General features: G+C 49.1%; 1 protein-coding gene and 1 pseudogene across 1 annotated transcript; one reads left to right on the top strand and one right to left on the bottom strand.

The window, feature by feature from the left end:
- The first annotated feature begins 189 nt into the window (after positions 1–189).
- Positions 190–4,364, top strand: LOC136497018 (short-chain dehydrogenase PC-15-like). The gene is made up of 3 exons (XM_066492800.1): positions 190–624; positions 2,948–3,107; positions 3,813–4,364. The coding sequence occupies exons 1-3, from the start codon at positions 261–263 to the stop codon at positions 4,147–4,149; spliced, it is 861 nt and encodes a 286-aa protein (XP_066348897.1). The 5' UTR covers positions 190–260; the 3' UTR covers positions 4,150–4,364.
- A 1,622-nt stretch (positions 4,365–5,986) lies between these two features.
- LOC136495291 (ETHYLENE INSENSITIVE 3-like 5 protein) lies at positions 5,987–8,352 on the bottom strand (annotated as a pseudogene).
- Positions 8,353–16,046: the final 7,694 nt, after the last annotated feature.

Below are 16,046 nucleotides of genomic sequence, written 5' to 3'. Positions count from 1 at the left end.
CTTGGTTGATAAGTTATGATTGAAAATACTGTTGGCTGATTTGTTGTAAGAGAAAAATACTATTATTAGTTTTGTAAGCCGGCTGATAAATCCACGGTAATTTGGCGTCTGGTGCGGCTACGGCAGCTCGGCGAACGGCGGTTATTACACGGGCCGTCCTGCACTGACCCCAGTCCCCAGAGAGGCAGATACAGCGAGACACAGACACCGGATCCCGTCCGCCCCCCGGACCAAGAATCCCAATTCCCAACCTCGCAGCGATGGCAGTGGCAGCGTCCCGCCGCGAGGACCGTGATCGGAATCAGCCAGTGGTGCTTGTGACTGGGTGCTCGGAGGGCGGCATCGGCCACGCGATGGCGCGCGCCTTCGCGGCGGCCGGGTGCGCCGTTGTGGCCACGGCGCGGTCACGCGGTTCCATGCGCGACCTCGACGGCGACCCGCGGTTCCTGCTGCTGGAGCTCGACGTGCGGTCCGACGAGAGCGCGCGCGCCGCCGTGGCGGACGCGCTGCGGGAGCACGGCCGCGTCGACGTGCTCGTCAACAACGCCGGGATCCACCTCGTCGCGCCACTCGCCGAGGTGCCCATGGAGTCCTTCCACCAGGTTTTCGACACCAATGTCTATGGTAGGATTAAATAATGTTGCTGCTTGCTGTCTCTTCATTGTTTGCTGGTATGCCGTGATTGACTGATTGTGATGTTCTCCAATAAAGACAAGATTCTGGATCCTGGAATCTGAATTAGGCAATTAGAGGTTAGTGAAGGAGTTGAAAGGTTTTTTTTTTATTAGATCTACCTAAGGGCATTGTGGTTTGATAGAGAGAAAAGGTAGAGAATTAGGAATTAGCTTCGCGGACGTTGCTTGTATGAATGATTTGAATTTCTGCAAATAGTGAATTTTATTTCCTAACTCGGGGAACTGGGCAGAGTGCTATATTAATTGGGTGCTTGTTAGCAAATAGCAAGATAGTTGGTTTAGAAAGTTATCCTTGAGTGTGTTTAGTTGTGCATGATTCAATGGTAAATCATATACAGCAACGTGTAATGTAGTCAGATTCCTATGACTGTGAGAAGGGACCCTTCAGTCATCATTGGCAATACCTTGTGCTAAAAATGCATGATCACAGTAACAAGTGCAGGTTTGATATGAAGATGCTTGATAGGAAGGTAAATGGAGTAATGAAAATTGTCTCACGCATTCTTTATCTCAATAGCTACTCTAGGCGCTCCCACATAATCTCATATCTGAAAATTCATGGTTTATGCTTTTCCAACTCTCTTTCCTGGTTTCGAACAGAAAGAGGACAATGATCTGATCACGAGGAGACCATATGGTGAAGAGTAACATCCCCAAACATGTCCCTCCAACCTGTGTCAGTCATTGCTCTATCCAACCCCATCTTTACATTTGCGTACCAATCTCGACTGTTGTCTTATGTAAGGAGTCCCACTCCCACAAACCCCAAATCAGTAAGGGCGAAAGGCCGCCATCCGACTCTCTGGACGGTCACAAAACAGGAAATGCTCATAGCCCCACATAACTTCATTGAAATCACTGATCAAAAGCCAAGGGACCAAAGATGCATTCCTGAGGGGCTGTACTAAATCCACGTGTTGTGCCTCCGTCCTGGGCTCTCCATATACAAAGGTGATTCTGAACCAAGGGGATGTAGAATTCTCACGGACATGTACGGCAATAAAACGTATGTGTTTTTCAATCAGAAACACCTCCAGAGACAGACAGATTCATGCCAAAACAGGGCCTGGCCACAACCTATACCAACACTTTCAACAGTAATACAATGTTTAATACCCAATCTCCACCTCAAATTTGCTACTCGGTCACCTTTCGTGCGTGTTTCTTATAAGAACACCTAACTCAGTTTTTTTGTGCTTCGCACAGAGTGACAAGCTCTTGAACTGTCCGAGGGAGCCCTACGGCCCTACCCCTCGGCAGTTTCAGCAGTTCCGAGCGACAAGCTCTTGAACTGTCTAGGGGGCACCGAGTTCCTGCTACGCTTAGACACATTCACAGATACTCTTGAATTGACAATCCCTTCTCATCAATGTTGAATTCCAACATACCATGCTTTCCAGAAAAGCTTAGATTGTCCCTCGCCATCATAGTATTCTGCTGCTCAATCTTTCGGAGACTTGGCTCCAAAATGTCTCCCCGGTAAACAGCAAGTTTTTCAGTTCATCCACTGTTCCACATCCATAGTATATCTACATACCTGTACACTTTCCATTCCACAAATAGTTTAGTAATAGGTTTCTCCCCATGCACAAGCTCTGTCAGAACCAGGAGGATAGACAACACTTCCCAGCGAATATAGATTTCTCTGTAACTTTCACTCTTTCCTGACCCCTCATATAGATTATTACCTGAGAACCCTGTAACTCCCTCTTTAACTTTAGATTATTACCTGTAAATGCCTGTACCACCACCTTCTCAAGAGGCATCTGAGACATGAAATTCGCTTTCTCTTCATGACCTTCACTAATTCCAACAATGGAGCTAGATTCTGAAAATCTTTCCTGAACCAGATCAGGCGGTTCCTTGTATCCATCATTAGCAAGAATCGGTATACTAACCTTCAGACTATGTAGACTCTAGAGAAGAGCTTGTATGCAGACTGCAAGGTTGTATGCACTGTTGGAGACTGCTATGACTCTGGCTCCAGTTTCACTTTGGATTAGGATCTTTGTGTTGCGACGGGGGATGCTGACTTCTATTGGCCTGGATTTCTGTACGATTCTGGTTTTATGGATTACGGGGAATTGATGTGTGGAAGGGGGGTTTCAGTTTGTTGCAGAGAGGGCTTGGGAGCGGAAGCATTGTATGCATTTGTGTTAGTATTGAAAAGGGAATTGTCTGACTCTCACAAGTTCTGTTACAGTATTGGCTTGATGTCAAGATAACTTAACCCCTTTTCACTATATATATAGGTGCAATGAGGTTGATTCAAGCTGTTATTCCTCACATGACGGAGAGAAGGAAAGGTACAATTGTGAATGTTGGAAGTATTACCGCTTTGGCACCTGGACCATGGGCTGGTGTGTATTCAGCATCCAAAGCTGCTCTTCATGCATTGAGTGACTCACTAAGGTTTGTGAATTGAACTATTACCCATTCTTATGTCGACATTTTGGTACTTGCTTAAATTCTATAACTTGGTTTGGAAGACATCAGAAAAGTTTCCAAGTGTGAATGTGTAGCTAGCTTTAGGGGCAATAGGTAAGTTTTATATAGGTTATAGGCTTAAGAATTAGGACATCGCTTCTAAATATCCTGTTTTAAATGAATTAGGATATTATTACTTCTAGATACCCTGTTTTTGAAGAATTAGGATGTTGTTTCTAAACACCCTGCTTTAAATGAAAAAACTTTGGATTTAACTGTTGTGAAATACAGAACAGCTAGTAGCATCGCATATTCTTTAATGTTTACTTCTTCATGCAATTGCTTTATAACTGTTCTCAAGTATCACATCAGATAATTTGATCATGAGGCAACATACTCAACAAGTCAACAACACATGCAACATATGTCGGTATCCAAATTTTGTTTTTTACTACAACATGTCCCGTTCTTGTGCTGTTAAGTCTTTTCAATTTGTTACCTTAAGACCGGAAGGTCCCGGGTTCGAGTCGCGGTCTCCTCGCATTGCACAGGCGAGGGTAAGGCTTGCCACTAACACCCTTCCCCAGACCCCGCACAGAGCGGGAGCTCTCTGCACTGGGTACGCCCTTTTCTTTATTTATTTCTTTCATATTTGCCATCCTCACTTGATACATGCTCACTTCACTGTAGGGTTGAACTAAAAAGCTTCGGCATAAATGTCATGACTGTCGCCCCTGGAGGGACAAAGTCAAATCTTGGGAATTCCTCTGCAGCCAAGTATGATCAGATGCATGAGTGGAAGTACTACAAGAAATACGAGGAAGGGCTCCGAGCCAGGACCGACATTTCCCAGGGCCCCGGGTCTACTCCAGCAGAAGAGCTTGCAAAGAAGGTGGTTGCATCGGTTCTAAAGAAGAATCCTCCAGCTTGGTTCGCTTACGGCCAGTTCTCAGCTATTCTGTCCATTTTGTATTATGCACCACTATGGTTTAGAGATTACTTCTATAGGCTTGTCATGAAATGTTAGTCCCTCGAAGAACACATGGTTGTATGGACCAAAGAGAGAGCTGGTCAGGTCCAGTTCTGTTCATTGTACTTACAGGCTGTTACTACGTACTCCTATATTGGTAACCACAAAAAATCATACACGTTATACGGACAGTTCTTTTTTTTTCAAGTGAAAAAGCTCTCATGTTGCTGTATCATATCATGGTTGTGACAGTTGTGAACCAACGATACTGCATGTGCATAACTAGGGGCTTTGTTGATATTATTATTGCCATAGAACTATGCTATGTACCTGTTGCCATACAGCTTCTTTGCAAGTTAGAAATATCCATGGGCCAAGAGCCCAAGAAGGGCTGATGACTGATGAGGCTGTTTTCTCTCAAAGGAATCACGAAACTCTGTCATCACCGGTTAACAGACCACTAACCGCCACCCTGCTACAGGAGAAGCTTGACACCAGTAATTATATGGCGCTCGCATCCACCTTCTGCTCTAAATTTTCTGTGGAAATTGACCTGTTGAGAAATGATTCTCCGACTGAAAATATTTCTCCTATAATTCTGTATGATAAAGTCTACATACATTGGCTCTATATGTGGAGTGAATTAGAAGAAGCTAGTTTTTTTTATATTCATAGCCCCTAACTCATTTTAGGGAATCACTTCATAGAATCGGTGTAGAATTACTTTAAATAAAACTGTTTGGCATTCCTACATTTGGCCTACCCTTAAGCAGATGGAGGGGTACTATGAACCAGTGAGGTAGGGATGAAAACAGAACGGATATTTACCGATATTTGTTCGTCCCTAAAGGATCAAAAACTATATAAATGGTCTATCTAAATCTGAAGATTTAATATCCTTATTCTAATTCGAATACTCAAAATTGGATTTCTGATATGTATATGAGATATATATCAATATCCGACGTATCTGGCATGATCCATATTCAGTTTTGAGATCCGGGGAAAAGATATGACAAAGAATACGGAATTCATCCCTACTACTACTACTACCAGGGAGTAGTTGCATGTATACTCGAAAAGTTTGGTATGAAGCGTCATCCTTAAATGACCAGCAGGAGTATAGTCGATCACGAGCGAGATTATTTATATTGTTTATTTGATCGCACTGAAATCAAGAAAAATGTGTCAGGGTGTACCGAACTGGCGCTTCTTCTGGTACCTGACAAGATCCTAGGTTTATCTGACACTTTGGAACGAGCAAACTAAATAATACAATACTCCGTATGGTGGAATGTTTATCCTGTTGATGAACCGACTAAAATTTGATTTTATACATGCATGGCAGCGATACGCATGTTGCATGCGACATCACTCGCTTTCCCTTTGCCTTCATGAGTCTTCAGTCTTCACCCAAGAGGCCAAGACCCAACCAATATGTACGTTATTACTAGCCTCCTAACTTATTCACCGTGCAGTGGCGGTGTACGGACCTATTTAGTAGAGCTTGATTCTGTGATTCTTTTGTTCTAACTTTTTAATTCTAGAGTGATTTTAGTTTCGGATGATGAGCATATAGGAATTTAAGTCTATTGTGATTCTGGTAAGAGGATGGAAAAAGTGATCATTAAAAAACAGGTCTTTTAAAGAAGTGATTTTTATCTGCTCTCCACCAGAATTTATAGAGGATTTTACTATTGTTAGCTACTCCAAGCAACGCTGCCAAACGACCCCTGCATATGATTCATACGCTCCAGATCAGAAGTTCTTCCACACGACCACACCTTGAAAATACAGCTAACTACAAACAAACCGGACTTAGTAGCTTGCTTATGGTTCGTATTTGAATCTAATCGCCGGATCGGAGTAGTTGCTAATCAACTCACCACTCTAGTCAGTCGTAAACCCCCCACTGCCAAATCGGGCTGTTTGGGAAGTCACTCATGTCCACGACGTCAGCGATTCCAAGAAGACTGTGGAGCATGTCGTCGTCATGCACCGCCGCCGACCCGTCGGGCGCGGTCCCGCCGCGCTGTAAACCTCCTTGGAGCATGCTGCCGTACGCCACCGGCGCAGCTGCCTGCGTGATCACACCGACGGCGGCGACGTCGCTATGCTGCCCTCCGTCCGGGACTGCCGCCACCGCGTGCTTCGCCTCGTGCTCGCTGTCGTCGTCGTCGGTCCCTGCAGGCAGCGGTAATAGAGCTTCATGAGCTCGTCGATCGAGCTGCGGTCAGCATCGGGCACGCAATCTATGTCCGGCAGCGCCAGCAACTCCTTGCCGACGTCGACGCCGCTACCGCTACTACCGCCCGTGCCCCCCTCGCCGCCGACCTTGCGCTTGCGCTTCTCGACGTGCGCTGCCGCGGCTACTGGAGAATCGCCACCAGCGTCGTCGGCGTCGGGGCCACCGTCATCGTCTTCCTCGTCGAGCGGCGTGATCTGCAGCGCGCGCTGCGCGTGACGGTCGAGCGCGTCCTCCGGGGTGATGACCTTGGACCAGGTGTCGGCGTCCCTGGCGCTCATCTTGTTCTGCAGTGCGAGATCCAGCCCATTGCCCAAGTTGGGCCGGACCGAATTCTGGGACCGTAGGACCGAGACACTGTAGCTGCAGAAAACACTGTGTGAAGTTTAGTACAGTGAGTTGTTCGTCGAACCAGCTTAAATAGTCATGCTAAGGACACGTAATAACCTTTGATTAACCGTTTTGGACGAAGCGAGAACAAAAGCGTAAACGGGTTGCTATGTAGGTGGGGCCCACCCCTTGGTAGAGTGGGCCTGCGCCGTGTGCCGGGCCTGGGTCGTTACAAATGATATTTAGAGCCAACTCTTGCGGTTTCACGGACATATAGCTCGGGAGCTCGGACAGGTTGCGCATGGCTCTGCAAAAAGCATGGCACTTGGATCGGGGAGTTGGGAATATGGACGTGGGCCAAAAGAATCGATTCTGAGTATTTGTCCCGTATGGGTAAGCTGGTTCGATAGTTCAACGAGGATGTCGAATCCTTTAAGGGTGGGTGGATGTGAGACCCAGCCTATGGGAAGTGAGGCCCAGACCGAATTCTGATTACTGCAGCACCTAGTTACTGTAGCTACAAAGTTTAGTACCGTGCTGTGAGTTTTGAGTTCGCTAAACCGGCTTAGATAGCCAGGCCAAAGACGTGTGTTAATCTCCGGTTAACTGTTTTACGTGAAGTGAGGATGAAAATATAGGTTGCTACGTAGATGAGGCCTACTCCTCGGGGTAGAGTAGTCTGTGCCGTGTGCCAGGCGTGGGTCGTTACATGCAGCCGCTTGGACTGCCACACGAGCTTGCGCATCTGGTCGAAGCGCGGGGCCAGGTGCTTGATCACCGCGCTCAGCAGCGAGATCTTCCAGGCCTTCTTCAGGTCGTGCGGCTTCCGGTACGGCGGCGGGCCCTGGTGCGCCTGCGCCTCGCCCTGCATGCCCCACCAGGCCTCCCGCCCCGTCGGCCACCACGGCGACGCCAGGCCGCGGTCCAGCGGGAAGCTCCGCTGCGGGGGCTCGCAGTGCTGGATGAGCGCCGACAGCAGGGACCCCAAGCGTGCTGTCCTGAATGTCGTGCAGGCCGTGCAGGAACGACGCCGCCATCGGGTTCCCGGGGCCCTCCGCCTCCAGGCCGCCGCCACCCGGTCGAAGCCCACCTCGTCCTTCCACCAGCCGCGGCGGCTGTCGGAGGAGCCGGACACGGGCACGCCGGACTCGTCCACGACGCCGTTCACGAACCCGCGCGCGTTGCACGCCTCCATCATCTTGAGCATGTGGCGGATGACGCCGTCCTGCGCCCGGAGCATCGCCTTGCGGCGGTACCGGCTCTCGGGCGACTCCTGCTGATCCTTGTTGGCCTCCTGGACTAGGGCAGCAGCAGAGGCCGAGTGGTCGTTAGTGCCGGGCTGGAGCTGGAGCTGGGCCTCGCCTTCGTGGCCGGCGCGGTCGCGGCCGGCCGAGCGGCCCTCGAGATTCATGAATCATGAGAAGCAGCTGGTCCTTCCACATGCGCTTCTTGAGGTCGGCGATCTCGATGGACTCGGAGCCCGACTCGGAGTCGCTGAAGAACTCCTCCTGGCCTTCCGGTTGTTCCTGGTCAGCGACGCCGGCATGGTGGTCGGCAACGGCAACGGCGACGGCCTCTCCCTTGCCCTTGCCGTCGTCCTTGTTGGGTTCGTCCATGGTCGTTGGCTTGTTGGGTGCATGACAAGGCTTCTGATAGTAGTCGATGCTTTCGCAGTAGTTCTCCATGATAATGTGGCTACCGTGTACGTGACTGATGATATATGACTGAGAAAGGTGGTGGGGCACTGGGAACGCTCGAGCTCGCCTAAAAAGGTCCCGCGGAATCTCTCCGTGGCGCTGAGAAGGTTGTAGAAGAACGCTAGCCGTGGCAGCGCCTCGGAACCGGAAGGGCTGCCGTACATCGCATTTAGGTACGCACTGCAAATTACTAGCGTGCACGTGCAAGGGCGCAAGGCTAGTACGGAGTAGTAGCTCTCACTCGCATCACTTTACCCTTGCTGCAAATCACCAATCACTTTTGACTGATGCTAGCAGCCTGGCGCCGAGATGTGTGGACTGTACGACGTGGATGGCCATAAACCTGACGAAGAAACCCAAGAAGGAGGAGCTACAGTGACTAAGGGAACCCATGAGCACCAGAAGCTTCCTTACAGTCGGCGCAGTGTGGCAAACATCCAACGACTATCACGATAATATATCATAGTCCATTACGCGCGTCCTCACGCGTCGACAAATTACCTGGTTAAAGTGCAGATAAAAACATGTTTAATCTATGTATAGAAATAATATTATGAGTTTAATGTAGATACGTCATGCACAAAAACTGGAAGACTGGAGCCTTTTTTATATGGTGTATGTAACAACCAAAAATCCATACACCAAAAATACCAGCTACAAAATTTTTCTTAAAAACTCCCATGTGTTGATGAGTGTCATGTATAGAAACCCAACCTAAGAGTTGCATTAGGTCTAACCCCAACCCAAGTCAACACATAAGCATGACATGCTATATGTTAATCATATTTATTTAAATACTGACAAATGAAGTATAGCATACATTGTTAACTCACATGGTGATTTGGATTTTCATTTGTTTTATGCAATGCCTAACAACTCCCTTAAAGAAATAAACCATAAAGTAATTATTACTCAAACCAAAGAATAAATGTTTAAAGAGAAAACCATTTCCATTTTTGTATAACAAAACTACACTTATTTTTGTTATACAAAATAGCTAAATAAATTCCTAATATATATATATATATAAAAGAATGTTGTGGGTCTCATATCTAAAAACTCCAATAAATAAGGTACACTAATTTTGAATTCAAATTTCAAACCAAATTTGAATTCAAACAAAGGAGAAGAAAAATAAAACAGAAAAAAAGAAAAGAAGGGAAGAAGGCCCGCAGCTGGCTCGGCCTGCTCGGCCCGCTAGCGCGCAGTAGCCAGCCAGCCCAGCTTGCGCGCATAGCAGCAGGCCGGCCCAGCTCGCGCGGCCAGCCCAGCAAGCAGCCCGGCGCGTCGCTCACGCCCGCGCGCCTCCCCGCTTCGCTTGCTGTCACTGCCACCGGGCCCCACGCGTCAGCCGCACACCGCCACAGTGTCGTCTTCCTCCCCACGCCGGCACCGCCTCCGACCGTGACTCGACCAAAATGACAAGCGCGGGCCCGGGGATCACGCGAATCGCCTGGCCCTGTCCCCTTGGCGCCGCACCCACGCAACCTCCGCGCCAACCACCCACGCCCGCGATGCCGTTCGATGCCAATGGCGCATCACCAGCCGTCCACCCCGTCCGCCATAGATGGAGCTCGGGCACCGGGGGCTATAAAGCCACGCCTAGAGCCCTAGGGATCCCTCAGCCATCGCCGCCGCTTGGTGGCCCAGCAGCCCGCACCGCACTGAGAGAAGAGGGCCGAGAAGGAGATCGGGAGAGGAGGAACGGAGCCACCCGCGTGCTGCCGAAGTCGTCGGAGCCGAAGACGACGCCGTCGTCTTCATCACGGTTGCGGGTCGGCACTGGACTGCCTCCGTCTTCACGGCCACAACCCTCCACTGCACCGCCATCCTTTCGCCTTCGACACCAATGGTGAGCCCCTCGCTGCTGAGACCCCTCCTAGCCCCTGGACGTCGTAGCAGAGCACGCGCACGTCGCGCTCCCGACACCACCGTCATGGCGCGGCCACCACTTGCGCACCCGGTCGCCTCACTGGACCAGGACGTAGCTGTAGCACCACTAGGGCGCCCGGAGGGTAGCTGCGTAGACCGAGACCCCATTAGCCGGCCACAACGTCCTGGCCACGAGCACCGGACCTCGGCCGGAGCTCCGCCGTGCACCATCACCGTGCACGGACTCCGCCACGTCTTTTGGTCGCCGTCGTCACTTGTCCCGGTCGCCCACTAGCAGTCTGAACGGGAACGGGCACCAAGACCCTTGGAGCAGCCCCTAGCTGCCCCGCCGGCGAGCACCGCCACGACCAAGCCGCCGACCACCGTGGCCAACGCCCTGGAAAGCCCCGACCGCCACCTAGACCCCACCATCATGTTCGCCATGGCCTGGGGAAGCTTTTCCCCACCTTAATTGAACTCCAGCGCCGCCGTAGGATCACACCAATGAGCACACCACCAGCGGGAGCACGTCGGGGATGGAAGCAGAGGGCTCCCCCACCGGCCGCACGCGCCTGCACTAGGTACACGTAGACCACAGAGAGAAGAGAAGGAGGGTGGACGTGGTTCATCGGAAGGAGACACGATTCACTGTAGACCAGCACATGCGTCCACCGTGGACCGTGCCTGTGAACCAAGCCCAGTGGGGGCCCTTGGCTACGATGTGGCAGCGCCATAGCATGCCACGTGTCCGGGCCGGCCGGCCCAAATCCAGCCCAGTCCAAGACCACCAAAGCCCGGTCGAGGCCCAACCTGGTTGACCATTGACCGGTCAACATTGACAGTTGACCTGGCCCCACATGTCAGCGTCATAGGGACTCTGGACCCACTCGTCAGCAAGTGATGTCATGCTGACGTCATGACAATGTCACGCGGGACCCACCTGTCAGTAACAACACAGCCGAGGTGACGTCATGCTGACGTCAGCTACTGACGTCAGCAGCCCTAGCCCCACACGTTAGTGACCCTGACCCATTGACCGTTGACTCACCCGTTGACTTGATGTTGACTCTGACCGGACCCACAGGTCAGTGACCTAAGAGACCCTGGCCCCACCTGTCGGAATGATGACGTTGATGACGTCATGCAGACATCAAGATGACGTCAGCAGGACCCCACTTGTCAGCTCAGAGCCGAGTCGGTGACATCACGCTGATGTCAGCATGCCATGTGGACCAGTCACAGCATGACACGTGTCAGCCCAGGATTAATTTAGCCTTTTTCCATTTTCAGAGATGGTTTAAACCTCGGAAATTCATAACTAATTCATACGACCTCAGAAAAATACGAAACTAGGACCAAAATTTATCTAAAATCGAGCTTTACGTAATGAACCCATGTTTGAGTGCATTTGGCTCTTTTGAATTTTCATTGCTTCTTTGTGCTATTCTATAGACGTCGCTAACACGACTATAATATGATCGTTGCAGAATCGGAGGAGAACCAGATGGACAAGGATCGTGAGTACCGTGAGGAGAACAGAGACAACTACACTGAAGGTGCCACATCCCACCCAATCTCATAGCACATATTACGCATGGCTAATATAGAACTGCTATTGCTATACTTTACTGCTATAATCATACTATGATATGACTTGCATGGTAGTATGCTTACTTGATAGCCTTTATCTTGACGTAACCTTATCCCTGCAAACCCTGCTATTAGGCTAGACACACGCTTACTACTATGTATCATTGCTTACACTTCTACTATGCTTACACTACATTAATGCGTGGTGGAAACTGGTGTTATTTGGACTATGGGGAGAGTGCTGCGTGTGTGACTTTGGTGTGTGGAGGGTGAGGGTTGTGTCGACCAAGTTGGAGTATATGACAAGCCTGGGGCAAGTCTTGCCATGGGGTGCTACCTGGGCACCCCTGGAATGGATACCTATGGTGGGTAAATAGTATATGAGGTGATTCTAGGTGTGAACCTGTGATGGGAGGAGCCCGGGATGGAGGTGCTATGGTGGCACGATAAATGGAAACCCTGATGGAGACATTCTGGCTTGGTCAACCCTAAGGACTTACTAGTACTTAGATTCACCGAGAAGCCTTACGTACCACTCGCCCTATATGGTGCGGGACGACTAGACTACTTGGTAGGATATTGCCACTACTACTAGGTTGATAGCGGATAGTGTAAGGAGGTACGGGGCGTGGAGGATTTCCCCCACACCCTTCCGAGACTTCATGGAGACCTTGTGGACCTAGCTCATGACTCACAGTTTCAGCCACCCTAGACTAGACTTGGGGTGTACCAGGGCTGAATGGTAGAGTGGCATTATCCTAGGATAGCAAGCGGCCGGAATCAGCCCAGTTGATGACGGTCAGCGAAGAGGCAGATCTTGTGGTTATGTAGAACCTTTGCAGAGTGTATGGTTGATCGATCGATACATGTGCCGACTTGTCGGCTATGGACCTTTTCTAGGTTTCGCTTAAACTAGATAATGAGATGAGTCTTTCTCTTCTTCCCCCGTGAGAGAGTGTCGGTCATAGCCAGGGGCTACGGGCCTTGAGACAGTGTCGAGAGGGAGTTGGCCTGTCGACTGAGCGATGGTATGGTGTTGGTGTGGAGATGGTGGTATATCGATCCCTAGATCAAAACTTGGCTCTAGAAAGGGAATGGGGTGGAATGTGTGTGGGAATGGTGTTAAAACTTGACCAACTATTATTATATACTTGATATGCTAAAACATAGGAAACCCTAGCCTTATAGGTTCCTTTTGAATATATCCAACTTGCATCCAATTTCCACAAAGCAATGCTCATAGGGTGAAAGTGGCCAATACAAATCGTACTGATAAATTTTGGCACACAGGTTCTACTGAGGAGTATAGCTCTGAGGAGTTTGACGGTTGAGGGGTTCATTGTGGTAGAACCGCCTAATTTAATGCCTCACAGGAGTGCTTGTCTTCCATTAGACACTAAGCACTCTAGGGAGAACACTAAATTACTTGGTTCCATCGGGCACACCCCAGGGGAGAACCCGAAAATCCACATTTTTGCCATTAGGATCACAAATGAGAGAATAAAGCTTACATCCTTCGTAACCATTTCTTACATCACTTTTAATACAACATCAGAGTATAATAATTATTAACATAACAGCAGAATGAAATTATATTATCAGAGTTGTAAACAATTTAATTGAACAGCGGAATAGAAACATGTGAACAGAGTTACAGTGGAAATAAACCTCTATTAATGACATGATGAAGTATTGATATATATAGACTACGGCAACAGATTATGAAACTTTCATTTATAAAAGTATTTGGTGAGGGTTATAAATAACAACTACGATCGCAGCGTAAAGGAAATCCTCTCTGAGCCCACTACGAGGAATCCACACACAAAGGTCAGCTTAAGCGTCCACCTGTCACCTGCAACAGGGGGAATAAAACCCTGAGTACTCAATTGTACTCAGTAAGACTTACCCAGCAGGAGAAAAGAAAAGACTCTAAGGATATGCAAGGCTATCTGGTTTGTGGGTTGCATTTGCAGAAAGCATTACTAAGCATGCATCCTTATATTTGATTTTTAATAATAGCCGCATTGGTTCATTAACTAACCATTCTATGTAAGCACCTGTGCTACTTTCAAGCAGGTGGTAAGCAATCAGATTTCCTTTTCCATCTTTCATCTTTCATCTTCAGTTCTTACTACGATGCTAAACCGCAGACAAGCCGTACCGGATAGCCCGACGATTCGCGAATCAATGCCCCTAGCTGGGTACCCCAAAAACACACGCCCTGCTTGTACCCCGGACACAAGCAGGACCAACCCATCACTCTCCTGTCCCGGGTGTCCAGGTCCCCGTCCAAACTGGGACTCCAAGCCCCCGCCCTTGAGTCCCGGACTCAGTGTGGTGCAAGGACCTCCTCCACCAAAACAAACCCTAACAGTCAGTCCGGAAAGAGCCGGATCCGCGACAAGAGAGCAACAAGTCTTCCAAGCGCCCATACACAAGTATGTGCTCGGGATAATAAGTCTGTGACCTGCCTAGAGTCATATGCAACGATCGGTCCTTAACCGACTAGACAGGGAAAAACGGTGTAACCAAGCTATGACCCGCCTCCGCGGCGACACAACTTCTTACACCCACCAATACCCAAACCATATCCCTACCCGGTCATCATTTTTCCTTTCCACCATTTTGATATTTTCCAAGTGATAGTAATCCAATAATATATTTCCTATCTCTCGCGAGTGATAGGCAATCACTCGACTTCTACCGGAGTCCTGTAGCATAGCATTCTACACGATCATGTCATACTAGTAAGACTCATAGGAATAAAGATATATATGCAAGTGGGTTTCATTCAACTCCTTAAACTTAATGCACAAATATAATTTAAACTGCAGAAAAGTAGAGGTTATGCCCGGGGCTTGCCTGGGTAAAATATAACCAAAAGTTAGCATTCCATCTTCGTGATGTGATCACCATAACATCATCTTTTAGCTACTCCAGTTGATCCCACGATCCCTCATCGTTCCTCCATCGATGTGTGGTCACCATCATGCCTTCTTTTGGTTATTCTAGTTAATCCACCATCGCACCTAAATGGTATACATCGTTGCAATATGCTTGTCTAAGGAAAACATGCATAAACAAGATATTTAAAAGACGAAAGAGATAAGTTGGAGCTTAGCCAGGGCAACAGGTCGGCAGAGACAGAGTCACGTGTGGACGTCGCTATGCCGTGGGCTTGCGGAGGCAACCGGAGCGTGGTTGCGCCGGCATGCAGTGGCAGTAGCATGACGTGCTGTGGTGCAGGGCGTGGTTGGAGATGAAGAAGAAATGGCCTAATGCAGCTTGCGTTGCTTGGCTGCTGGTGCTATAAAAATGCTGCTGGTGCGCTGGCTTTCATGTATGAACCCAAGACTAATTGGTCTCCTCTCCTTCGCATAGTACCGGGGCACTCCACCGTGCATGACAGGAAGCAATTTGCATATGCCACTGTCCTCTCCCTCTGCATGGCTGCTGCATGCACTAGCACGGACGCTTGCATCATTTATCTTTCGTATTAACTCTCTGTTGGCCCTCTCGTCAAAAGTTTCGGCCAAGACAAGTCGCTGCCATCAAAAATTTGGGGCAAGACAAGTAGCTCAGTCAGTCAAGCCTGTATGCCTGGCTGCCATGCACAAATTAATGTTCACTTGGTCTCCTTTCAAACACTGCACCATTGGGTCAAAAATAATGGAGAAGGAGAATGAAGGAATTCTTGGAGGCTAGCTACCTCGGTCGATTTCAGCTTACGGAGAAAACGATAGACGCGGCTTTCTCGGGCAAGAACAGACGAACTGGAGTTGAGAGAAACAAGTGAGCAGCGGAGCGGAACGGCTCGGCAGCTCGGCGTATCCTTTTTAAAGACAGGAGACGCGAAGGCGCGACAGCGACGCGTCGTAAGGTTAGTGGCTAACTAGCTTGCTTAAAGGTAATAAAGCGTTGCCTGGGCACGACGTGATGCACGGATAAACAGTTTTTCCTATGGTCAACAGTGTTTTCCCCCACGGCGTTACAGTAATTCCACGGTGGTACGGTGATTCCACGATGGTGTAGTTTTCCGTGATGCTACAGTGTTTTGCGCTGCTACAGCGATTCTGCGGTGAACAGTACCGCCGTGCAAGGCGCAGTGAACCGTGTTTGGATTTCAGTGATGGACTTGAGTGGTTTTTGTTCTTTCGACGTGTCAACTGGGCTAGTTGATTCATAATGGACTTGGACTCGAGTGTGCCTTTGCCGTG

The sequence above is a fragment of the Miscanthus floridulus genome, chromosome 12 (assembly GCF_019320115.1).
Source record: "Miscanthus floridulus cultivar M001 chromosome 12, ASM1932011v1, whole genome shotgun sequence".
Classification (NCBI taxonomy): domain Eukaryota; kingdom Viridiplantae; phylum Streptophyta; class Magnoliopsida; order Poales; family Poaceae; genus Miscanthus; species Miscanthus floridulus.
Note: the sequence above shows the minus strand (reverse complement) of the source record. Positions and strands in the feature narration are given on the sequence as shown.

Bases quoted from the DNA above. Each gene is read 5' to 3' on its own strand.
- LOC136497018 (XM_066492800.1), top strand. From the start codon at position 261: ATGGCAGTGGCAGCGTCCCGCCGCGAGGACCGTGATCGGAATCAGCCA. The intron at 625-2,947 runs GTAGGATTAAAT...CTATATATATAG, and splicing joins TTTCGACACCAATGTCTATG to GTGCAATGAGGTTGATTCAA. The intron at 3,108-3,812 runs GTTTGTGAATTG...ACTTCACTGTAG, and splicing joins GCATTGAGTGACTCACTAAG to GGTTGAACTAAAAAGCTTCG.